The following is a 19,598-nucleotide window of genomic DNA, read 5'->3' on the forward strand; positions in this document are numbered from 1 at the left end:
CGGTCACAGCCTGCATCTCAAAATCCCATTCACTTTTAACACAGAAAAAGGGTTTCAGCGTCTGCTCTTCAGCCCCTGCTATTGCAGTGAGCACTGCAACTCACTGCTTAATTCTACAGCACGGAGAGAACAGGGCCTCTGCAATAGGAGATGCACTGTTTGAAACTGCTATTGATTAAATGCAAGTCAAGATCTGCTTGAAACAACTGCTTGCACGTGAAGAAACAAAACCCGACTGCTCTTATTTTCCTAGCAGAAAACCGAGCCATAGCTTCACGCGTGCAATTCAAGTGCTCACAAGAGCTGCAGGGCAGGAACTTGTGGAGGCCCTCGCACACAGCGCAGACAGCAGCCGGCCGAGTTGCAGGTGAGCGCAGAGGCAGCGGAGTCGCAGGGCGCTGCTGGGCCTTTCTGCATGCACACAAAGGAGCAGACAACCAGCGTGGCACGTTTTATATTACTGAACTTTATGTACAAAAGCCGATTTCAAATAAAACATTTAATGTAAAAACAATGGTTCATTTAAACAACTGAACTTGGTTTGTTTTTGCTTTTTTTCTTTCCTTAAACATCTATTGTACCATTCAAATTGTTTAAACCAGCTTACACGGCATCTTCAAAATCTCTCAAAGGTACATATAGAAAAGGCATCTTTATAAATAGAAAACAAAGGGATTTTTTCAGCTTTTATTATAAATTGACATGACATACAAAGTTTACTGGACAGAAGTAATTTCATTACTGTTTTTTGGGGGATCACCAACTTTTTGTGCAAACAATGCTAGCCTTCTTTTAAGCATTAAGAGCATAACTGCTTAAGAAATGACATAAGCAATAATTCTAAACTACATCTCCCCTAAAATAATCTATTCTTTTTTTACATATGTGCACAGCTTTAGCAAATTAAAGCCAGAGAGAAATGCTTGATGTACTTATCCAGAGGCATAATTAGAGCTCGCTAAAACCCAGAGTGCTGGCAAATTCAAGAAGTTTGTAATGAAAGCTGCAGTTTCCCTCTTTCCTATTTTGTACACAAAATCAGTGACTAAGAACTTAATACTGGATGACAAATCACATCCACACCATTAGTTAAATAGTCTCACAGTTAAACACATCTTAAAGGACCATCAAAATCAGTATTTACATTTTATAAATTTCTGAAGACACCATTAGAAAGCTTATATACCCCTTAAACAAATAGGGAACTGCATCTCATGGTGATGGAATGAAATAAAAAATTAAAAATACCTGTATTTACAGCAGCATTGTTCCTTTATAAATAAAGAATATGAAAAATGCAATATTTTAAGGATAATAAAAAATTGAGGTGATGTCACTCAACCACAGTGCTTGCTGGAATAAACCCTTCGGTGCTGATACTGTACCAGTAGTGAAACCACTTTCCATTGGAAAAAATCTGTAAACGTATGCATAAAATGTGTTAACAGCAGTGCAAAACTGCTCAAATATAGTTTAGTCAGCATCTTAGCATCTGTATTGAATACAATACATCACAGAATACTTGCATAAGAAGTGCAACACATTTTCTGGTCCAATTTTACAGTGCATTTTTCCCTCAAGAGTGGCATCTCAAAAGCCAAAGCCAAACCACGGCCCGGCCCCGCAGGCTGCGCTCACACAACAGCAGGCTGAGCTGCAGGCCGGGCAGCAGCGCGGCTCCCTGCGACGGAGCTCCGCGTGCGGTCGTGTAGCTGTGGAAATGCGTACTAAAACTAGAAAGGAGCTAAGGTTCAAGTTTTCAATGGTACACTGTGTGATCAACGCATCAGAATTATCCATAAACCAAACTGCCGGTAACCTCAAAAAGCCAAGGAGGAACTTCACTGTGTCTGCAACGTGAAAAGCCAACATCTTTCCAAACAGGCACACGACAAAGGAAGTGCTAAGGTCGCCAACTTCTACACTGAGTGTAACGTGAGTTTGTCATTACCAGCACTGCATAAATGATTTCAAACGCAAGGATCCAGGTTAAACTTTAAATAGTGAGACCTTATTTTCACCAAAAGCTAACTGGAGAACTTCTAAATAAGAGAAGCAGAAACTGTATCCCAAACCCCTTCACAACTTCATGGTAGGAAAAACAGCCAGATACAGATGCAAAAATCTTAATATAAAAACTGTTTTACATATATTTAAATTATGTAAATTCCATAAAGTTCTTAAGACACTAATTACTAAAATTACAAAAAGATTTTCATATTGCTCTTCATGCTCAAACTCTTAGAATATTGTCATTACATCACCAAAACCGATATACATGTAGTACTTGCATAAGTAACTGAATAGAAACCCTGTTAAAACGAAATCCTTGTTGAAATCATTTATTTCCATCCAGCAGTGCCTGTTTGGAATCTGTATTTTTTTGTGTGTAATTCTTTATAGAGCTCATGCACCCTAGAATGTCACTTCAATGCTGTCCGTTGAATGGAATTTCGCTTCTGACTTCAGAGCTTTTGTTTCTTGCTCTGTTTTGTGACACCTGAGATGCTATCCATTTCTGAAATCCTCTCTCTCATGTTATTTTCACTGTATCCGTTTGCTGTCCCACTCTGCTCCTCAGAAGATTCCTCATCCATTGGGGAGGTCGATTCTCCTTTCTCTAACTTCTGCTGCATCTCTCGGAGCCTGGCAACAGCTTTGTCTATTGACATTATGCTGATGAGGTTAAAGTCATGCATGCTGACCAGGTGTAGCATAAAGTTTCGACACAAGTTCTTCTTAATTATTTTCTGTCCGTAATTTTCAACAAACAGCATACAGGCATGATTCATTTGATTGTCAGCAATAAACCTGCCAAATCAGAAACCAGCCGTTACAGCAGAATATTTTCAAAACCAAGAAGATACACGGACGAACCGAGCTGCAGGACAACTGCTCAGACTTGGACGCAGTAGCATTATTTGCAACTTCCTTGTTTTCAAAGCTGCAGCACTACGAGGCACAAGAAGCTACTTTTAAACTGAACAGGCAGCTTCCCACCAAACTGGCCTTTACCAACCCCTTTCTATGCACAGAATTTATAGTGCTTAGCAAAAGAGTCAACCGAACACGTAACCTTGTTGTATCAAAATTAAGCTTACAGTAACATACCCGTGCTTCATAACATGAAGATTCCATAATTTCATCACTTCTTTCTCTCCTTCATTAACATCAGAGAACTCTTCAATTTGCTGGAAAGATAAAAGAGCGAGAAGAAGGACAGAAGGAAAACGTGAGAACTGCATGTAAGCTACAAGCAGTGCCAGCACGCCTACAATTAACGCGTCACCCACACGTCAGAAGTGACTGAAAACTGGAGCACTGCAGTCAGAAAGGTCAGAACAACGTTGGATCACAGACTGCCATCAATCATTTCCAGATCTTATACACACTGCTGCATTCCAGTGGCAGCACCATCTCTGTGAAGGAACACAGCCACACGCTGCACAAAGCTTGCTAGGACTCACAGGAACTGAGCTAGCACTGCAACCGAAGACAAGAAAATACAGACTTTTTTACCTCACTACTGGCAGAGCAACACAATTTTGTTGACTCCCCAAGTGAACGCATAATTTTCACAACGGATGCCCAATTTGTTCCCTAAAGCAACCGCAGAGCATCACTTAAAAACCACAATCCACCAAAAACAGCTGTGAAATAATTACAGTAATGGTTTTCTCTCGTAGCCATTCAGGGTCCTTTTCATCCTCACTGTCTACTTCCATTTCTTGTGGACGGAGAGGTAAACATGTGTCACTGTGGAAATACAAGCGATTGTGCCCACTGCTGTACGTTCGCTGCTGTTCTACTTCTCCATCTTCAGATTCCAGAAATTCAGACATACTTGCTTTCGTACGCTTTGGCCTGGCAGAATGAGAAACATTCACTGCTTTCAACCATTCAATCAAACATGCAAATACTGTTTATGGCAGTTGATTAATACAAATTCTTCTGAGCTCCAGTCTGCAAAACTAACAGTGTAATATCCCCCTTTAAAAGAAAAAACAAGCCTAGCCATAACCCCTCTCCCCAAAAAACTGCACTAACTTTTGGGGAAGACAAGGACAAGGCTGTTTAAAAAAAAAATAAATTACCTCACGATGACATAAATGCCTCAACAGATGTAAAATCAGAGATAAAGACACCATTCCTCAACAACATTTCATTTAATCAGGAACAGCTGTACTTTAACGCCAGTGAAACGTATCACTGCTCACACACAGCTGGATTTGCAGATCTCAGTCACACGCTGCATTACACGAGTCTGAACAGACATGCTTTCCAATCTCCCTACCTGCATACGAGTATGTGTGTGATAGGAGTTCTTTTGACCGGCCCATTGCGACTGAAGGCAAACCCAGGCTGGCGGTGGATGTCCTGCGGGTTCCCCGCGTACGAGCCGTCGTAGCACTCGTTGATGGACACGTCGATCCGAGCGCCTTTCGGGTGGTACTGAAACAGATCACAGCCCGCTCAGCAGCACGCCACAGCTTTAAACAAGCGACCTTCCCAGTTCCCAGTTCCTTAAACATCCTGTCAGTAAGCTGACGTCGCTCCAGATCCCCTTTACACCACCCAAATTATGTTTAACTTCCAGAAACAAATGACATAAAGCTTCCTTGCTCTACACTGTCTTACTGTTTCACATGAATACACTCAGAATACATCAAAGTACTAAATTAAGGACAACAATGCTACAAGCTTGCTTAACAAGAAACCTAGAAATCAGAACATTCCTAACTAGCTAAGGAGCTAAGATTTGGAATAGTTTTCTGAGCAGGGGAGTGGGCCCATGAACCTACTACATGCATACATAACAAAAGAAAACAGAATTTATCTTCAGGATCACATTGGTAGGATTTCACCAGCATGACTAAATTTAATACTTAAAATGCTTTCTTAAAGCTTCAAGAGACTTCCAACCAAATGCAGAAGTCATTGCTTTTTACAACAGAAAAAGAATATGCTAATGCAGAAGAGGCACCTGCTGTAAGAACACAGCAGGTTTGTTTCTCACGTGAAAGGTCAACATTCACATAATTTCACGTTAAGTAAAGTCAAAGGAAGCTGCAGCAAATCTGTAGGTACAGCCCTCCAACTTAATTGGCTAGCAATGAAGTTACTGCATCATACAATCTGCAACAAACCGTACAGCATTTCATACCATTAAACTACCACAGTGCTACTTACAACATAATTAAAGATAAATCTGCTGTGACAAAGTTTAAGGTGTTTGAGCAAACTGTACAGTTTCCGGCAGTTCAGCGTGCACCACGGGCAATGCAAGTCATCTCGGGCTTCAGTCTGCTGTCTGGTGTTGTTGTTATAAAGGAACTGATGCAAACAAAGAAAAAACAGTGTTAGCATCAAATGAACTTCATTCATCAACCTTCCAACCGGAAAACAAAGCTGGACTTCATTTCAGGAAATCTCTACAGTAAGTTTTTGGGAACACCAGATCAGCTCACTTTACTGAGGATTCCCTTCCTCCATATGGAGACCACCACTCCCTCCCAGATGTCCAATTTGGAACACGTCAGACATGGCCCCAAGAAGACTGATTTTTCTAAAATACTTCCTGAATAGAAACATGTGGACTGGGTCCTCCTGTGTGAACTTGGGACCTCATAGGGCATCCGTTAAGGCAGCAAAAGAGAGTGTTCTACAGCCACAATTGAACCTTTCACCCAACTCAGATGTGAACGTTACAATCCCTCACAGTGTTTACACTCCTCCCCACCACCACCCCTCTTATTTCAATACCTGGTAAAATATTCGCAACTTTTGTCGAGGTTCATTTAAAACATCTCTCTCTTTTCTTGTCTGAAGGTCTGCTGGCAAGGATTCTTTCACAGCTGAAAAAAAAAAACCCCACACGTATAAAAACACATTTCAGTTTAGGGTAAAGAGGAAAAGATGGAAGTCCCATGCAGGGTTCCCTGCTGGGAAGGGATCGAGGCACTCTGAACTTCGATGCAAGTAGCTCACATCAGCAGAAAGCCTTGGTGCTTAGTTTCTTTTACAAATCTACAGGCAAAACCACCACTTCCAAAATTATCTTCAGAGAACTCAAGAACAGCTGGGTAAACACTTTCCTTTCTCCTGTTAGACAGAATTCTTTAGCTGTAGATGCCTTTGATGTCTTTTTTCCATTGGTCTGCCTTGGAAACGCGCTGAAGTATGGTGACAGCACTGGATTCAGACACCCTTGGGAAAGATGCACCAGGATCCTCTCTTCTACTTATCAGAACCTCTGATTGACACGAGTTTCCTACCATTTCCACTCCTTTCTTGGCAGTGACTGAAAGCAGCTCAAGTACCTTCCAATGCTGTGCTTTGCATGGTGCTTTGCAATGCTGTGCTTTTCATACTACTGTATATTCCTACAGTAAGAGTCTGCCGTACTATTTTGGAAGGCAACACTGACTTTACCAACTTACTGGAATACTCAGCTTCTCTGATGCTAAAAATGCAGGTTCTAACAGTACATGAATAATGCAGCCATGCCACATCCCTATTCCTCCTGATTATTACATAGTAAACCAGTACACACCTCCTATTGCTGGTCAGCAGTCACTTCCTTTCACAAGTCTAAGCCACAAACCTGCCTAACAGATCACACAGTAGAAATTCTAAAATACAAGGAAATAGAAAACAGAGCAGAACAACTCCGACAGTGAAAGTTCAAGTACTTTCCTGCTTCTGTTGCCTTTCTCCTATTAGAAATTACTTCACAGTCACATGTTTTAAGTGTCAGCCATTTATCTATAAGGAATTATGAAAAAGTTTAAGTCTCTGCCATCCCTCGCTCAGATAAAATACTCAATTCAAAAGACAGAAATCTGCCTTTAATATTCTTGTACAAAGAAACCTTGAAAAACAGAAGTGCTAAGAGATGATTCTTCAGCACCAGGACTGAAGTTTGCTTACCTATAGTCTGAGTAGGTTTAACAGAATTGGGTTTGTTCTCTTGAGGCAGGCTTTCAGAATTCCGTGTTGCCAGAGGCTTGGCTATAGGAGCTGTAGACTTATCATTTGTGTCTCCTGTCCAACGAAGAGTAAACTGAAGTGTGGGTCCCTGAGAAAATGTTTCAAACGGGGGCAACCTCTGATGGAAAAAAAAAAAAGCAAAGACAAAACTCCCTTAGAATTGGTGTCTCTTAAGGCCAGACAATGTGCGTGTTTTCCTAAGACAAATGTATAAATCATTGAAAAAAATAGTTGCTAACATCTGCTTTTTAATGATCTAGCTTTCCTAAACCAGGAGTTCAATTTGAACTTGTTCCCACACATCCTGAAACAGAGGTACTGTTGCTTGTTCAGCCTATTTCATTTCCAGAGCAACAGCCACTGCACTTTGAATTATTTTTCAGCTTTATGCAGAACATTCAAAGTGAGGACAAGTCTTTCAGCCACTAGAACAACCCATACCTTCCCATCAAGTATTGTTTCCCATGTTGCTCTTTTCTTACTGATGGGACACTCTTCCATTTCCTGCATGGCCACTTCATATTCTCCATCCAGAAGCTGCAGTCGCCTGTCAGTGAGAAGCATGTCTCGTGAGTAATAAAACTAATTTTTAATTGTGTTGTTTGCTTATGAAAATGTAAAATATACATCACAATAACTAATTTTCCATGAAACTAAATGCATTTTTTCAGGCAAATTTAAATGTGTGCTTCAAAATCTACAGATAGCAAGACTAGGATCTGATTGTATCTCCTGCATAGAAACGCAGTAAGAGACAGCCAACGAATTAAAGAACAAGTTTAGTACTAAAGAAATCTCTAATAATTAACAGAAGCAATATTTACTTGGAATTATTACCTGTTTTTATCAAATACAGTCATCTGTGCTACAAATGTCTTTTCTCCATCTTCACGATTCGAAGAATTCCTTTTCCTTCTAGCTGGAAGCTCCTCATTGACATCTGCACACAACAACACGGCACTCAATTATTACCAAGGCACAAACGTGAATAGCAGAACAGCTTCTACACAGTCATACTGGCTGCTGCACACAACAGAATGACACAGTATTTAATGAACAGCTAAATGTCAATGGGAAGAGCACTTAGCAGCACAGCAATCATATTTTAGACACATTTGTGCATATTTACAGCCCCGTCATATTAGTCTGTTAGTATAAAGAAAGTATAAAAAGTAACACATTCTGAGGAAGTATTTGTTGGATAATCATTTCATTCTGATGAGAGCACCCACAGCTGAGTCAGCAGTGACCAGTGTTAATGTAGGCCCAAAGTCAGATCCAGAGACCACATTACATTATTCCCTACCAGCACTGTCTAACAACTTCACCATCACACATCAATACAAACTGCTGCTAAATTTACACACAGTTTCTAGCTAAAAACTACAGTTCAGCCCTATGTGGAAAAGGCTGAAAACAAGTGCAAGTCAGTTCAGTCACTCTTCTATTACTGCCTCCCCCAGGTAGGACCTACATTAACCTACATGTGATCACGACAACTACAAGATAAACCTCATAAATTAATATTTGAAGACTGAATTTACCAATGTTTTCGTTAGTCTCGCCATTAATCAGTCCATTAAAATCTCTTCTTCCTGGGCGAGTTACTCTGAATAACAATGAGTAAGACTTCACCATGTGGCTGTTGCTTGGTTCAAACTCATTGCTGGAAACTGCAAGTGATGGGAAGTTGCCTGGTTTGATTTGACTGAGGTCTGGGTTTAAAGGCACCTGCTTTTTACCTGTAGGAACCTGTCTTATTGGACAACTGACATCCTGTAGGAAAACAAGAAAGCCAAGGTTTAGGTTTTTAGAATACAAAATTAATTGACATTAACTGTTACAAATTATAATTTATGGATTGTGCTGTCATCTTTTTGAAAATAAGCCTTGTAACAGGGGTAAACAAGAACAGAAGGAGAATGCCAGGTTTTAAATGAAAAATACACTTCTAAGTGTGCATAAAATTGGCAACTTTTAGCAACAGCCATCTTTCTCTAAGTGATTAAATTAATGAGACATTCTGAAAAAACTGTAGAACAGTCATTAATGCTAATTTAATTCTGTTTACTTAGAGAAATGAAATGTTTTGGTTATATATACATTCTAAGGGCTTCCTGTCTTCTCCTTCCAATATTACAAAGTGCACTTATGTGCTATCAGGGAGATAAAGGCCCACTTCCCTAGGATTTATTATATTCAGTATCTCTCAGATAGATCATGGAACACTGTGAAATATTGGCAAAACAAGGCAAGATGGTCTAAGCATGAAATCTGCAACAAAACATACTTCAAAATGTTAACTCTTAAAACCACGCCAAAACAGTTCAATATTCTTAGGGAAAATATACAGTTCTCACTCTGACTTTTCCCTTTTGGGTTAAAAATTATGGTGTGCATTACTGAGCCACCCATAGCTGTGAGGGTGATCTGTCAGCTGGTGTGAAACATAGCTAAAGCAGAAAGAGAAGGGATGAAGGGATGAAAACTCTGTATGATTCATAGTAGCTAAAATCTCCAATTACTGAGATGGTCAGTGCATAAACGTGGGTACAGAAAAAGCAGAGAAAGACAAGACTTACTTATGACTTACAATGAGTGAAATTCAACGAAAATAAGGTGGGAGACCTTTGTAAAACTTCCACTTATTTCTCAGTAAACAGAGAAAAAAAAGATTTATGTATTTTCTTCTGAAGAAGCCTCTGTTCAGTCAGCAGAAAACAATTATTGACGAGTAGGTAAACACTAAATCAATCTCAACAGAAACATAATTTCACCATTAGCTTCTTGTATGGCAAAGGTAATGAGACATTCCAGAATCACAACCACGCTTTGCTCTGCTGCACGTTAACAGTTTCCAAGCCACTCCTACCTTTCGTTTCTTGTGGCAGACTTTCACAAGCAGTACTTCCAGGGTTACAGAATTTTGTTCATTCTCTGAGTTTTGTGATGGCTTATCTAAAGAGAAGAAAGTATTTTAAGCTCTGAAAAAGTAAGAGAGCTGTTCAGTGAAGTACATCGATGTACTTTTGAGCCATAGCTACACTCAGGCACAAAGTTGATTCTAAGTGTCAATTCTCCCTATATTCATTCCAAGTTCCCACTTTAGAACATATCCTACCTAACAACTATTTACAGATTAAAAACATCTTTAGCATCTAATGGCACATTTACTCTTGGTTTCCTTTGAAAATAATTCTAACTTTTGTCACAAAAACACAACCAGAAAAAAAAAAAAATACAAGCTTCATTTCTGGAATCAGAGTCATGGAGATGAGTGTGAAGACGACCCCTGAAACAGCAAACTGCATGTGAACAACCAGGTGCTAAGGGGAAAACCTGAACGAGTTTCATGCGCTCCAGGTGAGAATTCTGGTAGCTGATGTGGAGTTGCCAGCAGTTTTATGAAAATATGGATTTTTTTTTCAATTTTAAACACAAGATACATTGGAAAGCTTTTCTTAGAAAACACAAATTCAGAATAAAAAAGCCTCTGTACTCTCTTGAAAGAATTTCCAACATATCTTTCTATCCAGATAAACGAGTGTATCAGTTGTGAGCTTCCTTAATTTACATACTTTCTATATTTCCTATTTGCTGCAGTGCATACTGTGTGTATTAGCAATGGTCAATGGACAAGCACTGGACACGCTCCTGCTACATGCAGTCCTCTCTTGAAATGCAAGTTTGGAATGAAAGTTAACAATACAGAAGCCAACAAATCCAGTAATGTATCAAAATTCTCCTATAGCCTGCATCTCTATAGGGCTATCCAGTATAAGAGCAGTGAGAAAGGCAAGGCCTGTCAGCACTACAGAACAGCTACTGACCCAGAGGCAGTTCCCTGTGTCAGGTTTAATGCCATGGAGTTTCCAAATGTGATCTTTCTGGAATGAAAGACTGGAAGCAGCTTTTACACCCAAGGAGAAATATGCAACTCAGAATATTTACAAATGAAAAAAAACCAACAGAAATACCACTTAATTTTAATGTATAAACAGGTAATATTTTTCAGGGAAGTAAAAAGACAGGGAATTTACCAATGCCTACAGAGCATAAAGCATGCAACTTCTGCTTTCGTTATGGGAACGGAACCCTTCATTCTGGTCAGGGAAGTCCAATATTCTGATTTTGAGAGGTAATGCCTTACGTGCATGAAAGACAATAAAATGATTGTAAGTCACTGGTAAATGATTGCAGTCACTCTCAGTCTCTGACATGACTTTGCCTGACTTCTAGGCTCTACCTGATACGATTTGCTCTCACATTTGTGCCTTGGGGGAAAAAAGGAGAACGACAAAACCAGAGCACTGAATCTGCTGACCAGTTCCAGTTCTGGAGCTTTCTTGGTGGTAGGCTGTGTTTTTTTTTTAACTTCAACAACACAGTTCCATAAAATCATTTTCTTCAGGAACTCTTTCCTCAAGGTCTATTTCAAGGTTGAATGGATGATGGCAAAGTCACTGTTTTGTCTAAAAACCTGGAGGGCTTATCTGCTTAACACTACAGATACACTAAAACATATTCAAAGCTCACACTGAAGTCCTGTAACTAGTGGGACAGATAGAGAATAAATAAGTTAAAATCTGCATCTAAGCAGCAGAGATTGTAACACATCATTTAAATATTCCTCTCAGTGACCTACATGAATTTCAAACTTGTACACGTTAATGGTGCAATGAGTGAAGCAAACATACCATTTTTATGGAAGAAACCAGTAAACGTAAGCTGCAAATGAGCAGACAAGCTAAGAGAAAGAGAAAGGATATGTTAGAACAAGAAGAATTTTTCCACACAGCAGCCCCCACTCACTGTTTCAGCTCTAACCATAATAATGGAGTCCTTTCCTTTAACTGCTTTGAAAAACTGCTTGGAAACAGCACCCATTAAGTTGCAGTGAATGCAAAGCTATAGACCAGTCTTCTCTTTAAAGACTAACTCTATTTTATGACTTGACAGTGAGTAAAACGGAGGAAAGGCAGGGGTTTAAAAGGATGCTGTGTGAAGACATGAGACGCTGCCACCACAGGCACGTGGGTGCTCCCCAGGCATCTGTCAGCACAGGTCAGTTTAATGGAAACTGCCTAGAAACAATTTGGTTTTTTTTCCCCACACAACTACAAACACAGGCTTAAGAAGGGCATGTATACAGTTGTATAAACCCTCAACATTACAACCAGCACACATCACTCAATTCAACATTTTGGAATCTATGTTTCAATAGCAGAGTATCTTTGTTCTACCAACTACTCTATCACCTTAATTTTGTCACCCAAAAAGCCTTTCAACTCAGCATACACACGTGCTCAGCCCCACAAACACAAACATGTATACATATATGCACAACATTACCTGTGAGATTCTTGTTCTCCCTTCATTTTCTCTACTTTTGATAACATATCATCTACTTTGAACGTTTTCCTGTAGAGAAACAGGAAGAGAAGAGTTTGAGCATAGTCACTTTCCCCATAATATTTAACAAGCTGTATTCAGTCTGAACTTTGACTTGATTATTTATCAAGAACTATACATGTAATTTTAGCCTTCCATTTACAAAGAACCCATTTTTGGAAATTTTCAGCTGTACATTATGCACATACATTATAGGAATACCACTATAATACAGCTTTTCAAGCAGTAGAAACATAGCACAAATAATTAAGCAGACCTTTGACAAGTAATATGGCTGCTCATAGGAAGTGCCTTTGAACTGCATATTAAACCTTGCTATGGATGTGTCTAATGGCATCCCAGCTCAGCTCAAACAAATCCTCCTGCTTTAGTGACACTTAACACAATCAGAAGTGTTCAAGTAAACTCTCTCCAGTCACTGCTATTTTCATCTTGACCAAATCATGAAAACCATTTAAAATCCTATCTGAGCAAAATAGAAACCTAATGAGAGAAGACTTTTCCTCCACAAAGTTGCATTAAGTAGACACACACACAAAGCACACTGAATTTTGAACCTACTTATGGAGCTCACTCGCAGGAAATGCAGGCGCAAATCATGACAGAATGTTATAGAGAAGAACCACCTCAAATCATTTCAACATCAGTCTGTCTGTGCTTCTATATTCAGCCTGTTTACTACATATGCACCATTTAATAGCCATAGTTAAATGAAGTTCACACACGAACATCAGTTACTCCATAGTTTCTGGAATAATCTTTCCATTTCTCTTTATGGGAAAACTGATGTGTGGAGCCAAAGGCCAACAGGAAGCACAAAGCCAGTGAGGGCATCCTTCCTTCACATCTTACACCAAGAACTGCTCCAGCCTGCATGTAATACTTGCAAGCACTAAGAATTCAAAAACAAGAATGACGCGTTTCCAAATGTCAAAGTCAAGGTGGGCAAAATAAAAGACATCATAAAATCTTTCAGAAAAAGAGTAAAAATGGCAAAGGAACACAGCAAAACCCATTAAATCAAATTTGCTGCATTCGAAGGTAACTTCTAAGAGCAGAAGGAAGTACAGCATAACTGTTTTCATGCATGAATAAAGAACACAGTCACTTCAGAGACAAAACTGAGCTTAGAGCAGCCCTTAACACCTCGGGTTTGTAAGGCAGCATTTACTTGTGGTAAGAATGTGTTCATTTTACACATTCCTCTCACCACCCACTCTCACTCCTATCCAGAGCAGCAATAATTAACAAAGTATTAGAAGTCGCATCCCAGTAGCATGCCAATAAATAAAAACACTCCATTATCAAAATGCTGTATGGAAAGCATTTGTTCCACCTACATCGTTTGGTAGAATACGAAAGTAACACTGACCCACAGGCCAACAGCCCATTTCAATCTTCCATTAGGCACCACTTTACCAAAGCACACAGCCCAAGCTGTGCTCATTAGCTACTGCCTATTAGCATCTCCTTATACTTGAAGCATCCTGGCTGTTCCAAATACCAGTCTCCATATTAAACATCTACCAACAGCAATAGAAAATTCCTTGGTAAAAATACAGTTGTAGTTCCTTACTTCCCACTGATAAACTTTGGGATTTTTCTCAGATTATTGTAGGGCTGGTTATAAGAGATGTGGAGTGATAATTATCATTGAAATAGTTAATTTGCATCAAGTTTGGTGATAACTTTGTTGTTTTTACATACAACATTGTTGATCAAAATGGCCATCAAAACAACGGCCAGGAATTTAAGAATGGCCAAATTACTGTCTTAGAGGGAAAATAAATAAATAGGCCTGTATTGTAAAGGTTAATGTAAACAGACCAAGAATGATGAGCTCCAGAAGATACTTCTTTGCAACCAGAACTCTCCCAATGTTTTTACCGTACTGAAGCAAGGTAGGTACATAAATCTTTCCAAACAAGCCGCAGTAACATCTTCCACTCTAGTTTGGGTATTTTCCCTCTTCTAAAACCTCTTAATGATTGAAATGGCTGCTAATCTGCCAGTTATGAATCAAAACCCAACCTAAAATCACACTTCAGGAACAGGGTGCCATGGGCACTAAAATAACTCAGTATGTTTCAGAGACAAACTAAGCTGTTGGTGCTGCTGAAATTGAACTGGAATTTGGAGCAGTGGACAACACAACGTACATGCACAGTATCACTTGTTTCCCAGCAACGACAGCAAACACTCACAGAAACAGAGTAAGATTCAGGTAAAAGATCACATGCATTTCAATCAACTATAAATTAAAATAAGTACTAAGCAAGAACAACTTCCTGTTGCACAATTCTAGTTGAAGGAAAAAAAAACAACAGACACAAGAGCCACCTGAACACTTTCTCCTTCCAGTTTGGCTCTGCCCTACTTTAAAAGATGCAAACAATCCACTTTGGTAACTTCTGTAAGAAAAAGCAGCAACTTCAAGAAACAAATCTGATCAAAAGATAAGATGCAAGCAGTGTCAGTCCTGAAGCTGCACATTATTGATGCCATTGTAATAAAACAGTGGGAACATTGAATTAAGCCCAAGTGACCTAAGGATGCTAAGTATAGCCTCTTTAAGTTGATTTAAATGTCACAAATTCTATTGCTCAACGGATCATTCAAAAGTTACCTTGCTTAGACACAAATACAGCATAAAGCAGAACTGTCTGCAAAATCTGATTGCTGCAATTTCTTGTGTTCATTATCAACTACTTCTGTCCCACAGCAACTGGTACACAGTGAGAACTTCCCTATTAAAACACGACCTGTTCAAGCTACAGAAAAAATCCCAAATGTAGCAAAGGAATTTCTGTGAGAGGAAAAAAGTGAAGGGACTTTGCAGTTCTACAAACAACACACACCAACACATGCACTTCTCATGCTGCAGTACTTACATCTTTTAGGCTACTGACATGCAGCTCTAACACTCATAGGACATTAGCAACGATTTGGCAATGCCAAAACCAAAGCCCGATGCTCAGACAGGTGCAGTTCAAAGCAACCTTTTTAAAGTTCTGGGTGGATCTTTTGTGAAATGCTACAAATTAACCTCATTTGTTTTTCACCTGGTTAAAACAGTTACAGGAAAGAGCAGTGGTTTCTTCTAATCCTAAATAACAAAAGGGACATAAGGGGATTTTGCTTTTTTTGTTCTTTCGATTTTATTTTTTATTTTAATTTATTTTCTTTTTTTAAAAAGCTCAGTTTAAATATTCACGATTAAGCATCACTGATTTCTTAAGTCCAGATGCTAAACAGCTTTTAGTTAATTTATTTACTTTTAAGAAATTCAGTCCCAAAACAAAGCAGACATGGATAATTTCGATGAGGATTCTGCAGTCACAACGCAGTCCTCCCTACAGCAGAAATCACAGCTATAAGAATCACACGTGCTTCACAAGGCAGAAAAACTCGTTGGCTTTAGAAATAACTGCAAAGCGATCATCAAATTTTTTGGAGTTAACATTCAGGATTACTTTTCAAAATAGTTGTTTTACCTTTTGATATTTGTTCGGGAGTTTCTGTGGGACATGTAAGTAAGAGTTCTGTGCAAAAATATCGGCTGCGGGAAAAGAAATGAGAAAGGTTAAATGCTTTATTAGCTTGCCACAAGTCCAAAGTAAAAGTGATAAAAACCCGATTACTCACTGCTATGAGATTCCGGGTCCGTAGAAATCTGTATATCTGTGTTGGTTCTGAGAAAAAGAAACAGGTATTATCCACCATGCTTTAAACCTCTACAACAGCCTTTAACGATGCGACAGTATCCCACTTAACACATTATTTGTTCTTAACGATGATCACAGAAGTGGCAGTTTAAGCACTGCATCACCATGTCTAAATAACTCCGAGTAAACAAGTCATTATTCTACCTACTGTAAAACACAAAGTGCCTCCTTGTTTAAGCTACCAGAAACCCTTAGCAACGACTCACGCAACTATGACTGCTCGTTCTCTGCAGAACTCGCTTCTTACAGACTTTACATCATAGGAAGGCAGAAAGAAGGACATAAACATAAAGCAATTTGTTGCTGAAGAGGTAAGTTTTCTTTGCCGAGTTAATGATCATGTCTCATTTTTCATCCTGGCCAATGCACTGAGGTCACTCACACAAGGTACCAAAACAAGAGCAGCGAGTGACCACTGACAGTGATGCATTACAGATCGTTTAAACGAAGAAATTAACTTCAAAAACCTTAAATACGAATTGAGCCAGAAAAATGTTGGTTCTGGTAAAGCAGTTACTGTTCCAGAGTGACTGATGGGTAACAGAGCTGTACTCCACACTGACGTGACAGTGCAGCACCATCTAAAACAGACCTAACAACCGAAGTTCAGAAGAGCAACACTTGCTTACAGAAAAGGAGACCTACGGTTAAGTTTTAACCAATTAAGTTAGATCGGGATGAAAAGGTTTGCATCAGGTTATATCTTAAAAATTTAAACTAAATTGAAAAGTACTCATTTTAGAATGAAATGGAAGTCACCTTCATTAGGTAACGTCAGCAGGAAGCGACTTGTAAAACAAATGGAGAGCAGGAGGCAGAGAGCAGCAAATGCCTGCATGCCTGTGCTAAGGCTGCTAGCACTGCAACTGCTTCCCATGTAACAGAACCAAACAAACATAGATATATATATACAGAAACAGTATTTCACTCTTCAACTACTGCCAAGGTCTTATTTTCAATCGCTGAAAACCTGGTTTTGATTTACAGAATTTTGATATTAGAAGTGAAAAAGGCGAGCATCATGTGGTCCTCATCCATTTTTAGATATGTTTGAGTCTCATTTCTACATACGTGAACATAAGGCCCCAAACAACCAATCATTAGGGAGGTGCATTATTACTGAGAAGGAAATCGTACAACAACCTCAGTATTTTAGAAGTCCAATGAAAACCAGTAGAATTGGATTTAAAGCAAAGTAGAAACTAACATCATCATGACATTTGTATTTTGCAAGATAGTAAAAGAGGACATTAAATGGAAAGAACAGAAAGGAACCATCCACTTCAGCTGAAAGTGAAAACACTGAGCAGCCACGGCTTTGAAAGAAGTACCTTAATTTAGTTCTTAGTCTCCAAAAAAATCGGTGATATCATTTAGAAAGGTACAAAAACATCAAATTGCATTCATGACAATGTATGTAACTTAAAAGACAGCGTATTGCTGCTTCAACTTCAGCCTTCCAACCAGCAAAAGTCCATGCCACGCTTCTCACCCTGCTAGCAGACATGTGTTTCAGAAGTCCATACTTCTCAGCAAAAGCCTAAAATAAATCTTTATCTTTTTCCAGCACGTGACCTCGCAAAGGGACAAAAACACTCAACCCGAATGTGATTCAATGTCACGTCTGTCAGGATTTCTTAACCCACAATTTACTTCCTGCAGGTTCTCCACGACATCCACAGCACAGCATTAACCCACTGCGACACAGCCCGGCCCCACCTGCACCGCTCCTTTCTCTGCTGACAGATGGGGGAGAAAAGTGACATCGTCCCCCAAACCTCTGACACAGCTCACACCTCCTGCCTGCAGCCCGACCTATTTGCAGCACGGCACTCATCGATCATACAGCTCCTTTACTAAGAGTGAGGTTGAAAGGATGCGGCGTGAGGAAGGCTTTGATACAACACCAGAATCTCCAGCGCTTTATCAAACGCTGTCACTGTCTGTAGCAAGCAAGTGCGGGTGGTGACAGCACCGATCCCAGAACCTCATCACGCATTTAGTGGGACACTGAAAACTTCCTTCCGCTCCTGCCCCGGGAATCACGCAGCACACCGCACGCTTATTGCCGCTCTAAGCTTTTCAATCAGATTGCCGTAAATAACTTTCCGGTGCTTCCAAGTGGAATCCTCCTCCTCCTCCTCCTCTCTCCCACCGCTGCCGCAGGGTGATGCCCGGCTCCCGAAGGTCGATTTCTAACACGCGATCCCGATCGGGGGACAGCGGTTACCAGACAAAGAGACGCCCCGTTCAGCGGCACGGCGCACCATTCGTCGCCCCGCGCCCGTTCGGAGGCCCGCGAAGCCCCGGGGGGCGCCGGCCCCGCTCAGCCCCCGCCGCCCCGAGCGGAGGAAGCCCGGCAGCCGCACCGGCCCCAAGTTCCCGGCCCCGTCGCTCGGCTCCCGGCCCCGCGCTTCCGCCCGAGCCCCGCCGGGCCCCCCGCCTCCCCCGGCAGAGCCCCCCTCCCTCCCCCAAGCGTGTTTACCCCCGGAAGCCCCTCAGCCCTCCCCTCCTCCTCCTCCTCCCGCCCTTTCTGCCGCGGCCCCGGCCCCGCTCCCGCCCCCGGCCCGGTGCTCACTCTCGAAGGCCTGAAGAAAGAGCTCGTGGTCGGCCTGGATCTGCTCCATCTTCGGCTTCTTCACGGGGGGCAGCGCGGCCGTCGTCGCCGCCGCCGCCGAGGAGGCCGAGGAACCGCCCGAGTAACCGCTTCCTCCGCCGCTGCCGCCTCCTCCCGCCGCCCCACCGGATTTACCGGCCGGAGCCGCCGCCGCGGCGGAGCCCACGAACCCTCCGCCTCCGCTGCCGCTGCCGCCGCCGCCAGCAGCAGCAGCAGCACCACCACCGCCGCCGCCGCCGCCGCCGCCGCCGCCACCTCCTCCTCCTCCTCCTCCTCCTCCGCCGCCGCCGCCTCCACCTCCTCCTCCGGCCGCGCAGCCGGCAGAGCCCGAGCTGGGCCCCGCGCCTCCACCGTGCTTCTGAGGAGCCATGGGCCCGGCCCCGAGAGCGCCCCGGCGGGACGGAGACCGAGCGGGGAGGGAGGGAGGGGGCGGCCGGGGCGGGTGGGCGAGGAGGGGGGAGGGGAAGCGCCGAGCTCCAACTCCTCTAAGTCTCCTCCGCTCCGCTCTCCTCAGCGCTACGACCAGCCGAACCCGACGACCACGACGCGCCCGCCTCCGCCACTCTCCCATTGGCTCCGAAGATGGCGCCGCAGCGCCCAATTGGCCGGCGCCGGGCCCGCCCCCGCGTGACGCACGGATGGTTCTGGAAGAGTTTGGTTGGTCGGTGCGGCTCGCCGCTTGGCGCTTCTCCCCTCCCCCTCCTTTGAACTGAATTCGCGGGAAAGGGCCGCTCGCCCTCCGGCGCGGGGCACGCTGGGTAAAGCGGGCCGCCTCCGCCTGGCGCCCGCCCCGCCGCCCGGCTCTCAGCGTTGCACCGCGGCTCCGGCGCTCGGCTGGGCGCTCCGTTCTCGCT

The 19,598-nt window shown here is 42.1% G+C and overlaps 1 protein-coding gene across 1 annotated transcript; it reads right to left on the reverse strand.

Annotated features, from left to right (window-relative positions):
• Positions 1 to 466: 466 nt before the first annotated feature.
• SUZ12 (SUZ12 polycomb repressive complex 2 subunit) lies at positions 467 to 19,114 on the reverse strand. Its single transcript, XM_042865050.1, has 16 exons — positions 18,706 to 19,114; positions 16,048 to 16,094; positions 15,897 to 15,961; positions 12,343 to 12,411; positions 11,688 to 11,737; positions 9,863 to 9,948; positions 8,535 to 8,766; positions 7,828 to 7,930; positions 7,432 to 7,537; positions 6,931 to 7,108; positions 5,764 to 5,855; positions 5,191 to 5,334; positions 4,295 to 4,452; positions 3,666 to 3,864; positions 3,112 to 3,191; positions 467 to 2,811 (listed from the first exon to the last, which is right to left on the reverse strand). The coding sequence occupies exons 1-16, from the start codon at positions 19,112 to 19,114 to the stop codon at positions 2,466 to 2,468; spliced, it is 2,364 nt and encodes a 787-aa protein (XP_042720984.1). The 3' UTR covers positions 467 to 2,465.
• Positions 19,115 to 19,598: the final 484 nt, after the last annotated feature.

Source organism: Lagopus leucura, unplaced genomic scaffold (genome assembly GCF_019238085.1).
Source record: "Lagopus leucura isolate 7727_CA_CO unplaced genomic scaffold, USGS_WTPT01 Super-Scaffold_797, whole genome shotgun sequence".
Classification (NCBI taxonomy): Eukaryota; Metazoa; Chordata; class Aves; order Galliformes; family Phasianidae; genus Lagopus; species Lagopus leucura.